We start from the raw sequence: 14,810 nt of genomic DNA on the forward strand, positions 1-14,810 counted from the left end.
TTGACTTTTTAAATACAAAATTTATTGGGAAGGCGGCGGAGTGCTGAGGCGTGAAACGCGGCCGAGCCCGGCGCGGGGGGGCGTGGCCTGGTGAAGGGGCGTGGCGGTGGGCGGGACGTGGGCGGAGCCTAGCGGCCGGTAGGCGCCTCTCGGCCGGCAGGGGGCGCCCGCGCGCGCGCGCGGGAGGCAGGCGGACCGCACGTGGCTCCTGTTGCCGTGCCCTTGCGCGCGCATGCGCCCGTGACGCCACCGCGCACGCGGCCTTCCCGCCCCCTCCCGTGTTCCCGCCCACCGCGGCTCCCCCTCGGCCAATGGGGGCCGCAGGTCCCGTCGTGCCCGCTTCCGGCTTCCCCCGACGTGGCCCAATGGGGGCTCGCGGGCCGCCCGGATTGGCGGGCGGGGGCCCGGCGCCGGCGGCCGCGCCAATGAGCGCGCGCCGCGTCCGGGCCGGGGGTTGCGCGAGACGCCGGGTCGCCGCCGCAGCGCCTGCCGGCGGGACCGCACCGGAGCGGAGCGGACGGGACCGGACCGGCGGAGGATGGCGCGGGTGCCCTGCTGGGCTCTGGCCTGGCTGCTCCTCTGCTGCCGCCTGCCCGGCGCAGGTACGCGCGGCGCGGGGCCGCCGGTGGCGGCGGGGCTCCCGGGGCCGCTCCGGGCTGGGCCGCGCCGCGCCGCGGGGCCGGCGGCTCTCGGGGCGGGCGCGGGGCGGCGGGCGGGCGGCGCTCCCCTCTCCCCGCTCCCGTCGCGGCTCCGGCGCCGTCCCGCCGAGCGGGAGCGGCCCCGCCGCAGGCCGCGCGGTGCCGGCAGCCGGCTCGGTCTGAGCGGGCCGTCGGCGTTTCCTCCGCTGCAGAGCCCGTGGCGGTGATGTCGGTGGACGTGGGCAGCGAATCGATGAAGGTGGCCATCGTGAAGCCCGGCGTGCCCATGGAGATCGTCCTAAACAAGTGAGCAGCGTGCCCGCGCCCTGACGGGGGGCTGCGCTCCGTTCTACCGGGCCTCGCAGCACCCGGGGCGGCGGCGGGGGCTCGGGTAACGCCGTTCCTCTGGCGCGAGGGGAGCGTGCCCGCCCTCCGTTTCGGGGTTTTGCTCCCCGCCGCGGCTGTGGGCTCCCCAGCGTCGTCCAGGGCAGCTGCGGTGTGTACCCGTACCCCGGGGGCGCGCGGTTGTGCTTTGGGGGCTTTCTAAGCCGGCGACCGGCAGCCCGCGTGGCTGAGGATGCGGCGTGGTCCCGGCGCGAAAGGGCGTAGCGCCGTGTTCTGGCTGCCTGGGTCGGAAGCTCGCTCGCAGCTCTCCGTCGGGGAAGCCGGAGGCAGGTTTGATTTCCTGCCGCTGTTCAGAGCCCACACTCCAAAGCAAAAATAACACAAGTTTTGCTGAAGTACAAAGCAGCGTGTTCCAGAAAGCCACTTGTGAGCCTTTCTTTGTCGTGGGAAGTCGCTTTATTGTAGCCTTGCGTTGGAGAATTGGTAGTGCGTTATGAGACGTTTGGAAGCAGGTAGCGTGCGCCCAGCTTGGTAGACAACTTTAAGCCCTTTCGTAATTATCCCAGGGAAATACTCGCCTTGGTGCGCTAACGCATGAGTTGGAGCAGAAACGAGTCAGCTTTTGTTAAGTTCTGCTGCATTGTGGGGGAATAACAGTCTGCCCAGCACAGCTTCGACTGTGAATTTGAAAGGTGTTTCGGTAAAGCACCTTATTTGCCCATGTCAGGGGGTGTGAAAGCTCTGGAGGGAGATGCTGCTGGTGCAGCTCTTCAGATGAACGGACGCTGGCCTTCCTCCCCATAGGTGGTGTCTGAGCCCCTCCCCGGAGCCTTTCTGAAGTGGAAACGGCGCCCTTCCTCACTGGGGACTCTGCAGCGAGTGTTCACCTGTTTCAACCGGTTCGTTCCTCTCTTTCTACACAGGGAGTCACGCCGGAAAACACCCGTGGCTGTTTCTTTGAAGGAGAACGAGCGTCTCTTTGGTGACAGCGCACTAGGAATGGTAAGAGTTCTTGTTCCTCGTCGCGTCAACTGCAGTTCCTGTACACAGAATATACGTTCCTGCCCTTGGGTCCTTCGTGATGGATGTCTGAGCTGGGAAGCTGTATTTCTTGTGGTGTGTTACTGACTTTCTGTACAGGCCCTTTGCGTGCCGGTCTGGTGCTCCTAACCCCTGTAACAAGAGCTGTTCACCACATACCTATGTTGGGAGAGGTTTCTTTGACAACAGGAAAGCCGAAGAAATGCAGCCGCGTGATGTGCTTTTTCTTTCTGCAGTCCATAAGGAGCCCCAAGGTGGCGTTCAGATACTTTCAGGATCTGCTGGGTAAGCGCATCGACAACCCCCACGTGGCGCTGTACCAGTCCCGATTCCCAGAGCACGAACTGGCGAAGGATGAGAAGAGGCAGACGGTTCTCTTCAAGCTATCCCAGTAAGTGGCTGCTCCTGCCTCCCTTGTGGGTGCGACTTTGGCTGCCGGGCTTCTGCAGCTGACTCTCTTGTTGCTGTAATTTTCTTTGCTGTCCGTTTCTTGTAGAACGACGCAGTATTCTCCAGAGGAGATGCTGGGGATGGTCCTGAATTATTCACGTGGTCTGGCTGAGGAATTTGCAGGTTGGAAGGATTTATCCGTTTCTTACGGTATCTGTGTGTGTGCGTTTGCATGTTACGGGATTTGAGTACACTCAAACGTCCACGGAGTTTTAGGAACAGGATGTTGGGTCTCCAGCTGCAGGCTGTAAGCAAGGCTTAGCAGCTACCGAGTCATAATTTGTTTGTAATATGATGTGAGTTTGGGGTCTTAATCGTGTTCTTGGGGGCAGCGCCCCGGATCCCACGCAGCCTCGCAGCCAAGGAGCCTTGCTGGGCCTCTCTGGAGAAAGGGTAGAACGGTTTCTCCCTCGCGCCGTGTGAGTAGCGTGGAGGCGCGCTGGTGGGGAGCTGCGGGGCAGGGTGGAAGTGCCTCTCTTGAGGCCTGCCGTGTAACCGGTCTGGATGGAGACCTGCTGCTGGCGCTGAGCTGCCATTAATGAGCAAAAACTGCCCTCTGTTGCAAAACTTACTAATAGATAAGAAACTGCCAGGCGTTTTCTGTGCTGTGTTGCTGGTGAAATACCACAGCAATGAAAACGGGGTGAATTTCGTTGACGTGTTTGACTTGACTCGTTGCTAAGAGGCTGTGCATCTTCTGGTTAGTAACACTGGAGCAGTTCGAAGACTTCTTACTCTGGAGAGTGAACACAATCCAGTGATTAATTAAGCTTCCGTTAAGATAATATTAGTTGAAATCTAAGGCATCCCAGAGTATTTGAGAGTATCCTAATGCGTGAAAGAGAGGCCGGTAGACACGTAGCTTCAAAGTCTGCTTGGTGTCAGCAGGACGCAGATAGACTCGTCCCTAGTGATCCTGGCTGCTGGTGCCGCTTCAGGGTTGCGTTCTGCACGAGTCTTTACCGTGGGTTCTCTGGCTCTGCTGCCCTCACCCTGTTATGATGAGTCTTTGCGCGTGGCTCCACTGGTGGAAAAACCTGTTCCCTGCAACTCTTTCAGAGCAGCCCATCAAGGACGCCGTGATCACCGTTCCTGCCTACTTCAACCAGGCGGAGAGGAGAGCAGTTCTGCATGCCGCTCGCATGGCCGACCTGAAGGTGCTGCAGCTGATCAACGACAACACTGCTGTAGCGTTGAACTATGGCGTTTTTAGGAGGAAAGACATCAACGCCACCGCACAGGTAGGCGCAGCTGGGAGATGCGGAGAGTCCCGTGCGAGTCCCTGCATGTGGGGGAGAAAGGGCTGCAGATAAAGTCACAGTGACTTAGGAAAGTGGGCTCTGCTAGTCAGCCAGTCTCCCCTGTTTTCATGTGCTCATCACCAAGGGGAAGAGATTAAACCCCGGGTGAATGTGTGGTGAAGCCTGAAGGCTTCTGCGCCGGGAGTTCCCGTTCTGTAAACCCATGTTAGTTCCTTGCCCATCAGCCAGGGGTGGGGGGATAACGTTAGCGACTTCCTAAGCCGTTGGCAGGCTGACTCTGAAATACTTCATTTTCCTGAGGCTGAGGAAACTTTTAGAGAGCAAGGCTTTGTTTTCTGATCTGTGACACGGATGAAAAAAGTTTTCTTGTCCACCTGAGTCAAGAGTGGCCCTGAACAGCCCCTGTGTTTGACCAAAGTACGAGTCGTGTCACTGTGGTATAAAGCTGTGGTCTAGGCCTGCGTCAGACTCGCACAGCTTCGGTTCTTTCCTTATTTGTGGGGGATCTCCAGGTGTTTCTGCTTCACTGTCCCAGCTTCTCTTTGCAGAATATCATGTTTTACGACATGGGAGCAGGAAGCACCGTTTGTACTATCGTCACGTATCAGACAGTGAAAACTAAGGACTCAGGAACCCAGCCTCAGTTGCAGATCCAGGGCATTGGGTAAGATTTCAGCGTCAGTTGCACAAAACCCACGCGTCTCGGGAAAGAAACCGTTTGTTTCACAGACTCTTTTAAACGTGGCGTTTTGCAGTGAGGCTTTAGCACAGTAATTTGGATGGCGGAGCAGGAAACGTTTGGAGCGAGAAGGCTCTAGCTGGTGATAGTTCTGGTGTCCCTGTCTTGTGCAGAAGGTAACTGAGAACTTCAGGAGCCCAGGAGGCAACCAGTGTACTTCACTTGCTTCAGGCTTGCTTTTTGATAGCCTCAAGCTGTTGTTTGCCAAATCAGGAGGAGGGTGCTGTGACTCACCAGCTCAGCAATTTTAACTTCAAAACATTTATACTGCTCTTTCCAAGAAAATACCTGGGACCTGAGATGGTTATCCTTTGGCTTCTCAGCTGTTTGGCGTGCTTGGCCGTAAGGCAAATAAATATAATGAAGACCATATAAGACCGTAAAAATAATGAAGTTTCTGCTCAAAGGCTGTTGTGGTGGTGAATCTTTCTTTTCTTTGTGTCGTTGTAGTGTGTTATTTTTGGAACAAGCGTTGTTTCTTCCCAGTCAGTCACAGCTGATAGTATTGCAGCTACTTTTGATCGGTTGCTGCTCTGCATATTTGTGAAATGATACATGATGTTTGTTTGTATACCAACTTGATTTTCAGGTCATTAATCTCTGTTCGTTTCCCTGTTTTGTTCAGGTTTGACCGTACTCTCGGAGGTTTAGAGATGGAGCTTCGTCTCCGGGACTATTTGGCGAAACTCTTTAATAATCAGCACCCTTCAAAAGACGTCCGGAAGAATCCTCGGGCCATGGCCAAACTGCTGAAGGAGGCCAACCGCCTGAAAACCGTCCTGAGCGCGAATGCTGACCACATGGCGCAGGTCTGACCTTCTGGCTCAGGGTTTGTGCTTTTTTAGGATGGAAGGTGGGGTGAGTTTGGGACAAGAGTGCAGGAACGCTGCCCCTCTGCATCATTCCTGGTGTTCCAGGGGTGGTGGTGGCATTGCTGGTCCCTCTCAGCTTCTGCCCACTCGATAGCACTGGTCACTAAATGAGTGGATTGGAGGAGAGTTGGTTGTGTGAAGCGTGGTAAATAAACTTTCACTGAGTGAAGCTCTCTGTTCTATCCCCGTTCCATCCTCTCGTCCCCTGAGCCATGGCAGGGCTCGGATGAGTGTGGTCAGGTCCTAGGTGTGTTAAGAAAGCTGGAATTTTTTGCACACTGGGCAAGTCGGGCTTGGAGAATGCTCCACGAATAATTTCATTCTGGCTGGTTTTTTCTGGACAGATTGAGGGCCTACTAGATGACATCGACTTCAAGGCCAAGGTCTCAAGGCAAGAATTTGAGGATTTGTGCTCTGATTTGTTCCAGCGAGTCCCAGGACCTGTGCAGCAGGCTCTGAGCAGTGCAGAGATGAACATGGTAGGTACAGGAACGCGTTAACAGGCCTGAAGTTTCTCTGTACGGAGCTGCTGTCGTGTCACGGTCAAAGCGTCGGTGATTGTGTGTGCGCTGCTGAGAGGCACTGACGCCTGCTGCTGTAACACCGTGGTGTTGCTGCTGCAGTGGGGTTATGCGCTCTGGTGTCAAGCAGGAGTCTGTCGTGGCTCCCTCTTTTTTGCACCAGAAAGAAAGGACTTGGAGGAGGCATTTTTTACTTTTAAAAAACTTTGCTCTTGGGCTGGAGGTTTGAAACACTGATCTTGCCCTTTTTTTTTTTTGTCTCAAATGCTGGTTCTGGTCTCTCCTCAGAACTTTTAACTCCAAGCGCCTGGGAACAGACAATGCTGCTCAGGCTTCTCCTCTGAGCGCTCCCTTTAGAAGCCCTGCTGCGGACTGCGGTTGGACCAAACGCGTGCGGTCCTTTGGAGAGACTCCTGTGTTGTTAAATGCTCACTCCTCAGGGTGCCAGGACACCCTTCAGCATCTTTTGGCTCTGGTATCCAATGCAAGACACTGAGTCGCCTCTCAGAGGCTGGGTTTCCACCCATTTTGGTTCAGCTTGCTGTCCAAGTCACTGGCTCCTCTGGCATTAAACTGTAGGCTGGCTAATTCTGAAGCAAGTCCCACATTTCAGGCCACTTGACGCAGCGGTCATGTTGTGTGTGTTGGACAGACCTGACTCCGGGTTCCTTGTGTTGGCATGGCTTGCGTCAGCCTGTCTGAGATCTGTCAGGTGCTGACGCGCGCTGGGATGGCAGGACGTAGCGTGGGTGTTCTCAAGAGCACCACATCAGTGTGCGGTGCCCGGGGAAGGAGTGTAAGGAAGCCCTAAACTTAGCTTTCCAAAATTGCTTTCTCAAGACAAGGTGACTGTTTCCAATCCTAGGATGGAATTGACCAGGTGATTCTAGTTGGCGGTGCCACACGGGTCCCCAAAGTGCAGGAGGTTTTGCTGAAAGCTGTGGGCAAGTGAGTATGTGAGGCCCCCTTCTAGCCTGTCTCCTATTGACAAGTCGCTGTTCGTGGCGGTGACTGCAAAGCTGACCTCTGTCGCTTTTCACTTCGCAGAGAAGAACTGGGCAAAAATATCAATGCCGATGAGGCCGCTGCTATGGGTGCGGTCTACCAGGCAGCTGCCCTGAGCAAAGCCTTTAAGGTGAAGCCTTTCGTCGTGCGGGATGCTGCTGTGTTTCCTATCCAGGTAACCCTTGGCTTGCTTTCTCTTGTGCAAGGTATGGGCAAATGGGGCTGTGCTGGGAGAAGCATTCCAACTGACCTGTTGGGTTCCTTTGAGTAAGGAACTTACGGAGATCTTTAAAGAACGCAAAGAAAGCCAGCCCTGCTGTAGACATGCTTTATTCAAGAAACCAGACATATAGAAACATCCGCTGAGAAATACTTGTCTATCCCCCAACTTTTGCATGAGGCAGAGCAGCCGAATACTGCGGAAACCTCTGACCTAAGATGCCAGAGAGGAAGTTTGCAGTTGCTGAGTCATATTTTCTGTTTGTGGTGCAGGTGGAGTTTACTCGTGAAGTTGAGGAGGACGATAAATCCAGGAGCTTAAAGCACAACAAGAGGATTTTGTTCCAGCGCATGGCGCCCTATCCGCAGCGCAAAGTTATCACTTTCAACCGCTACACAGACGACTTTGAGTTCTACGTCAACTATGGAGATCTGACTTTCCTGAACCAGGACGACTTGCGGTAGGTTGAGGCAAGCAGACAGCAGACAGGCAGTGCGATACGCCTAGCTGGAAAACTGTACGTGCCGCAGGCCTATGACTGACTGGCCGCCAGCACGTACCTGCAGATCTGTTCGCAGAGTCGCAGCGCTTTAGCAAACCAAACTGTGCAGGTTCCTTGCTTTGTGCAGTTGTCCGTTGCTGCAGACGTGACTGTGGGATGTGGTTAGCTCTTCTGCAGCATCGTTATCTTAAGTTTCTCTCTGTTTCTGTGTCATCAGGATTTTTGGTTCTCTCAATCTCACCACCGTGAGGCTAAAGGGAGTTGGGGACAGTTTCAAGAAGCACTCGGATTATGAATCCAAAGGCATCAAAGCTCACTTCAACATGGATGAGAGTGGCGTACTAAGCCTTGACCGGGTAAGCACCACCCAGTTGTGATGTTTGTCAGCCTGTGTGTCTTCTTGTTCTGTCCCTCTCTCCGGTATTGATCGTCCCTGCTGAAAACTAATTCTGTGTGCCCTTCTCCAAGGTGGAATCTGTGTTTGAGACCGTGGTGGAAGACAAGCTGGAGGAGGAGTCCACACTGACAAGTAAGTGCTGAACTTTGATGTTAGCACTGACCGTTGTGTGTTTCCTGCAGTAGCTGGGATAACTGAAGCCTATCATTGCTTCGAGTAGAGCAAGCGCCGTGGTTTTGGGACGTGGAAATTAAACAGTTAGCCATAGCCTCTCATTGTGTGTACAGCTCCAAAATACCTGAAAGCCCTTTGCAGTTGGCTTCTGGGTGCTGCCAGGAACTCTGAAGTGTCGTACGCTCCTAAGGTGACAACAACATGCGTTGCAACTGAAAAAATAGTAGGAGTTTGTCCAGCCACAGCTGAACAGGAGGTCTGTTCTGAAGCAAGTCCTGCATCAACAGACACAGCATTCTCCCGTCTCGTTGTCTGGGCTGTGGTGTGCTGGTCGGTGCTTTGCATTGCTCAGGTTTTAGAGAACAGACTGCCCTCTAGAGAGGAGTTGGACCTGTTGGGAGGTGAAGGGGAGATGCAGGGATGGCTAATGCAGCCACAGGTTGGAACTTGAAGCTTTTTAGTTGAAGTTATGAATTGCAGGTCATATTCCAGCAGAGGCAGAGGTCCCGCTTGTCCGTGCGTGCAAAAGCACAAAGTGAGGTGAGGGAAGGAGGAGTTCCTGGAGTGTCTGTAGCTAACCTGCACCGGTGATCATTATGGTTGTGAGGGGAAGAACTGAGAGCTGAAGGTGACTTTCTTTCTCCTTTGAATACACAATATTCTGGATTTTTTTTGTCTCCCATCAACAGAACTTGGAAACACCATCTCAAGCCTGTTTGGGGGTGGTGGCCCAAAGCCAGAGACTGGAGAGAACCTGACGGACTCGGTTCAGGTGAGCCCCGGGGTGGTTGCTAGCGGGGGGGAGCCCCTGGGTCTTGCTATGGCCGCTTAAGAGGCAGCGATTAATGTGAACGGACTCAAAGGTGTCTGGCAGCGTGTCAGGATTTAAGATATTTTCAGAAAGTGCTATATTCCTCTTGAGTTTCATGTGGCGTGCGTTTGAAGATTTGTGGTCTCTTGCTGGCAACTCCAGCAGTGGTGGACTGATGTTACAGGACTTGTTTTTGGGGGAGTCCCTTGTTTCTAAATTGTCCTCATGCCCTAGGGTTAGGCTGCTGCCGGTGCCTTGTCTGCACAGGTGTTTCGTGGGCTCCTCGCTTTCTCCCCGGCCGTATGGGCACAGCTGCCCTTGTGCTGGCAGTGGTGATTAGGTTTCCTTCTAGTGAGACGAAGGAAGCACAGAGCCATGTCCTGCACTGAAGTGACTCTTAATTAGTGTTCTAGCTCAGCACAGTCCCTCGCTAATGGCTGCAGCCACCGTGAGCTCTGTTGTTCATACATACTTTTTTTTCAGGGAATTATCTGTTCTGTGAACCATTTGCGTGGAATTTCTACATTAAAAACACTGTTTTGCTTTCCCCTTTACTTGCCCGTGATGACCAGGAAGAAGAAGAGAGCCTAGCAGAAACAGGTAAAGAGGAGCAGGGGGAGAAACAAGACCAGAAAAGCAGCGCAGAAGATGCTGGTGAAGAGCAGGGAGAAGAGAAACAGCAGTCTCCAGGTCAGGCAGAAACCGCCCCTCCGAAAGCAGAGTCGCAGAAAAAGGAAGAAGGCGAGAAATCAGAGTCTGAGGTGAGCATCAGGTTGAAGGAATGAGACTGGGATTTTGGTGTCTGAGAGGTGGAATTTCTCAGTGGAGGAGTTCTTTTCCTGTTAGTGGCTTGCCTTGGAAAAAAGTTCCAAAGCCTGCAAATCTGTTCACGTGCCTGAGGATGTACTTTATCTGTTACAGGACCCCAAAGAAAACAGAGAAACTGCGAAAGAGGAAGAACCGTCCAAAAGTTCCAGTGACAGCACAGTTACCAAAACGGAGGAAGAGAAGAAGATCAAAGCACCCAAGAAGCAGAAGCTTGTCCATGAGATCACCATGGAGCTGGATGTGAACGATGTGCCTGACCTGCTGGAGGATGACCTGAAGAGCTCGATGAAAAAGTATGTTCGAAATGGCCCTGCTAGCTTAAAGCTCTAGGTGGAGGGAGTGAATTGCCTGGGAACGGTGACCGCTCACGTAGCGCTGCTGTCCTCAGAAGCTGATGTGTATGATGTGGTGCTCATCTAAAGGCACCTGCTACCTTTGATTTCTGTTCTCTTTGCATGTTAGACTCCAAGACTTGACGGTCAGGGATCTAGAGAAACAGGAAAGAGAAAAATCAGCCAACAGCTTGGAGTCATTCATCTTTGAGACCCAGGTAAGAGAGGGATATAAAGGGATGAGAATTCCTGGAGAGCAGGTGGAAGTGTCGTGCAGCTTGGCTGATCTGAATGCAGGGGAGTTCTTTGAGACAGGGGAAGCTTTTGTCTTTCAGCCGCTTTTTCTGCTACCGTTAGGCTTCTGAAGCCCATGTGAACTTGGGAGGTTTCCTGGACACAAAATGAACCCTTCCCTTCAGTGTGTCTAACATGTTAAATTTTGGGTTTCCAGTGTCCCGTATGTGCGCTTACCTGAGTGTTTTGAGACAACTGCACTCGGGCTGTCAAGAAGCTACAGCTTCTGAAGGACTGTTGTGCAGAAGGGGCAACCACTGCTAAGTGTGCGTGAAATTATGGTTGTTGCGGCTTTACCATCATATACTCGGTGTGTGTCTATGTGGCTGGTGTATTGCCGTCCTGCTCCCGGTAACGCTAGGAGCAGGAGCTCAGGTTTGGGAGGGTTGAACGCAAATCTCCTGGCCGGTGCCAGCAGCCCCCCAGGAGTTCACCGTCCAGCCCAGTTGCCAGTGAGTGACCTGGTTGTTTTATGCTTCCACGCTCAGCGGTGTTTGACAAGAGTGCTTGCTTTGTTCTCTTCAGGACAAGCTTTACCAAGAGGAGTACCAGTTTGTCTCGACAGAGGAGCAGAGAGAAGAGATTTCCAGAAAGCTTAGCGAGGCTTCCAGCTGGATGGAGGAGGAGGGCTACGCAGCCACAACGAAGGTATTGCTGGGCGTAAGCAGGATACCAGGCTGCTGCCACTGACACAGAAGCGACCGCGCAGGCTGACGGAGTATTGATCCGTCTTGATCCTTTGTCGTCAGGTTCTTGGAATTTTCTTGCTTCCTCAGTGCATTATGCACAGAACAAAATGTGAAGCTCTTCCAGCCACGGGTGCGTTTCCAAGAGCTTCAGCAGTAACTTGTTGATTCCACATCAGGCTTAGCCACCTGGCTCTTTGCTGGATTGCAATCGTATATTTGATTGAGAGAACGACAAAAACTGCAGTTTTAACTGCTGAGGTTTACGGTGCTAGGCAGTGGGCAAACTAATTGTCTCCTTTGCCCTCTCCTCCATTTGCAGGAGCTGAAAGACAAGCTTTCAGAGCTGAAAAAGCTTTGTAGGAACCTCTTCTTCCGCGTTGAGGAAAGGAGAAAGTGGCCAGAACGCCTGGCTGCCCTGGAAAGTCTGCTCAACCACTCAACCATCTTTCTCAAGTAAGAGCGGGCTGGTGGGAAGGGGAGTGGTGCAGCTGACAATGTAAGGGATGCCGCCAGAGCGTGCCCGGATCAAACGTGGTCTGGAAGCCGCTAGCGCTTCTTGAGAAGAGGCGACCAAACCCCTGCTTCGTAGTGCTCAGCTCTGCAGAACCCGTTAGCAGAAGCATGCAGGCTCTGTTTAAACAGGAAGCGTCCAACGCTGTGCATGCTGTTTGCAAGCAGATTTTCTGCTTTTCTGCTTTTTCAGCTTTTTTGATCTTTTGTATTTTTCTGATCTCATGATAGCTGCATTTGCTGGCTCTGTATTCTGTTCTTGGCATCCAGAGATTGCTTTAGGACTCCTGCAGGTGAAAGGGACAGAAATGTGAAATGCACGAATCGATTGGTGTGTGCTGTGGCCAGTTATTGTTATGATTACTGGAGCTGTAAACCTTGCGTTGCCAAGCTACAGTCTGTTTGGTTTGGCAGAAATCAGCTCTCTTCTTATCTTTAAGGGGAGCCCGAATGATTCCGGAGTCTGACCAGATATTCACAGAAGTGGAACTGAGTACGCTGGAAAAAGCCATCAATGAAACGACGGTAATAAAGGATCGAATGATTCGTGGGGAGGGCGGGGGTGGCAGCTTGGGTTGCGTTTCCTGTCCGAGGTAACAGGTCGTGGACTTTCACTCAGGGTCATGGAGAGGAGTGCGCATGTCCTGTTTCCATGCCACCAGCAAACCTCTGCTGTGTTTCAGTGTCTTCTAACAGCTTGACCCCAGACTGCTTTGGGGGCATTACGGTTTTGTGTCGCTCCAGGAGCGGCGCTGTGGCCCAGTCATCTGGCTGCAGTTTTTAGAAGCAGACGCTGGGTTTTGAGGGTTCTGTTTCTTCCTTTTGTCCTATGTCTGGGTAACTGAGAAGGTGGTGGAAATGTAGCAGGGAGCAGCGTTATCCTGAGTAAGGTAGAAGGCCCAGGAGCATGACTTTTGGGTTACTGTGATGTACAGCGGTTCCTGGAACCTCTTCCCTCCCATCCCACAGATTTGGAAAAACGAGACACTGGCTGAACAGAACAAGCTCTCTCCTACTGAGAAACCCGTCCTGCTCTCCAAAGACGTAGAGCTCAAGATAGCAGCCCTGGACAGGGAGGTGCAGTATCTTCTGAATAAGGCCAAGTTTGCAAAACCCAAACCCAAGAAGGAGAAGAACGCCACAAAAACCGATTCGGGCAAGAATGCTACAGCAACCTCTGAGGCCGAGAACACTATCCCTCCCACGGAGGGGAAACAGGAAGGTAAGGAGCGGGGGGGGAGCACGTCTGTAACTCCTGGAATATAACTGCTGTGTGTAGCGCGTTCCTATCTCTGCCTTGAGTGAAAGGCAGCGAAATAAGCGAGGACAAGAGTTGACTGCAGGATCAAATGATCTTCCTCGCAGTTTTCAAAGACAACTGGGAAAATCTAGATCCCCACTGTTTGTTTGGTTTTTTTCCTGTGAAAGAACAGAAAGTATTTGTAAACTTCCTGGGTTGGTTAGTCAGTACCTGCCTGGTTGGCTGACTGCCTCACAAGGGAGATAAGCCATCAGTTGGGCCCCGGGTGTCTGGAGCAAGTACTGAAGGTCGTGTCCTGTATCAAGGAACAGAGTAAGCTGTTGGTGAGAAAGGTCTGTGGCTTAGACGTACCCCAGGGAAAAAAAAGTCTCTGGGGACACGAAGACTTGCCGTTTTCTGAACTTTAAGACCCTTGGGTTCCGAGTGCCCCGGTCCTTTTAAACCTGGACTGCTCTTTGTCAGCAGAGGTCCCTGCTGGTTCTCGGCCCGAGGAAGAGATCCTGCTTGTCGTCACAGCTCGAGAGGTAGCCTGAGCAACCAGCGACTCTGCAGGGCTTCTAGGGACAGAAAGCCTGGCAGGCAGAGGCAGAGAGGAACAAGGAGCAGTTCTGTGATGCTTCTGAGTGTTAGAGATCTGCTGTGGGAGTGAATTACCACAGAGCTGCTGAGGCTCCGCAGCTGGCTCGTCTGGGAACTTCAGCGCTAGTCACCTCGTCCCCCTGCGCCTGATCTCCCGTGTATTCTCCCTTAACTGTTGTGCTGTTTCTCTCTGCTTTCGCAGACAAACCTGAGGATGCTGGTCCAGTCAAGGAGCCTCCTGCAGCTGAGAAAGTAGCGACAGATGACGAGCCTGGGTCAGACTCTGGTGGGTAAATGTTTGACTAAGCTGCCAGCGCAAGCTGTCGGTGTGCTGCTTTCCGTCTCTTTAGCTGGAGGAGGTAGTGAGATGATAGAACCCCTCAATTGTGGAGCAATTGTTAGCTCTGCAGAGAGGAAGACAGAAATTTCGTTTCCTCACAGTTCCTGCACTTTCATTGTTCAGCGTGAAGTGATAACGCCCCCCTGCCTCGGCAGCTGCTCCGTGCCTCGGTTGGAGCGTGGCTGTAAGCCGGTCTGTGTAAGGGAGCTGATGTGCGGGCGGGCGTTTGTTCTGCCCGTCCTGCTGCGAGGACAGCAGAGTTCAGCAGGCGGAGGGCAGTGGCGCCTTCAGCTCTTTGGCGCTGAGTGTCAGGCCTCAAAGCGTTCCCCCCGGTTCCTGATGAACGTCAGGGCTGTCAGTGCCGCTGTGTGTGCTGTAAAACTGCTGCAGAGTGTAACTGAGCTTGCTTCATTACACAGGGTCCAAAAAAGAGAAGAAGACAGAAGCTGGAGGAGAAAGCAGGAAAAACGATGAGTTATAACACCCCTGCAATCCCACTGGTGTCACCATCTATTTATTTCATGGTTACTTTCCTGTTTTTATAATGGACTTGGTGTAAATGGAACACAACAAACAGTCTGACGACACAATGGGATAGAGATGTAAATTTTCTCTTTCTTTCTGGGGTTTTTGCCGCTACTAACTTAGTGATTTTATGTTGTTTTTGTTACGTGTTTAACGGTGGCAGTGTGCCCACCGAGACCTGTCTCCGTTTCAGTGCAGGAGTCACCGAAGTGACTTCTCTGTGGAGAGAAAGCTGTAAGGAAACAGCTGAGGCTTTAGGAAGGAGCTCAGAACACAAAGTGCCCCACGTCCTCTGGTGACGGTAGAGCAGAGACGGTGTTGTCTTGGCACAGCGTGGAGAGGCTGTGTGACTCCAGCTGCCGGAGGTGTGTTCTCATGTGGATTGAGGGGACGGAGGAGTAGAACTGGGGATGCTCCGTGCTTCCCGGTCTGACAGTGTGTGTTTTCCCGAGGCTGGTAACGCCATCTCTGTCCG

At 53.0% G+C, this 14,810-nt stretch overlaps 1 protein-coding gene across 1 annotated transcript; it reads left to right on the forward strand.

Annotated features, from left to right (window-relative positions):
• Nucleotides 1–464: 464 nt before the first annotated feature.
• Nucleotides 465–14,405, forward strand: HYOU1 (hypoxia up-regulated 1). The gene is made up of 24 exons (XM_086766289.1): nt 465–602; nt 851–944; nt 1,907–1,985; nt 2,261–2,415; nt 2,521–2,597; nt 3,534–3,715; nt 4,285–4,400; nt 5,101–5,284; nt 5,692–5,826; nt 6,734–6,816; nt 6,916–7,048; nt 7,366–7,553; nt 7,813–7,951; nt 8,064–8,124; nt 8,856–8,938; nt 9,550–9,738; nt 9,899–10,098; nt 10,268–10,355; nt 10,957–11,079; nt 11,440–11,573; nt 12,071–12,155; nt 12,600–12,852; nt 13,673–13,756; nt 14,230–14,405. The coding sequence occupies exons 1-24, from the start codon at nt 539–541 to the stop codon at nt 14,289–14,291; spliced, it is 2,991 nt and encodes a 996-aa protein (XP_086622415.1). The 5' UTR covers nt 465–538; the 3' UTR covers nt 14,292–14,405.
• The last annotated feature ends 405 nt before the right edge of the window (nt 14,406–14,810 follow it).

The sequence above is a fragment of the Chlamydotis macqueenii genome, chromosome 24 (assembly GCF_036417535.1).
Source record: "Chlamydotis macqueenii isolate bChlMac1 chromosome 24, bChlMac1.mat, whole genome shotgun sequence".
NCBI lineage: Eukaryota > Metazoa > Chordata > Aves > Otidiformes > Otididae > Chlamydotis > Chlamydotis macqueenii.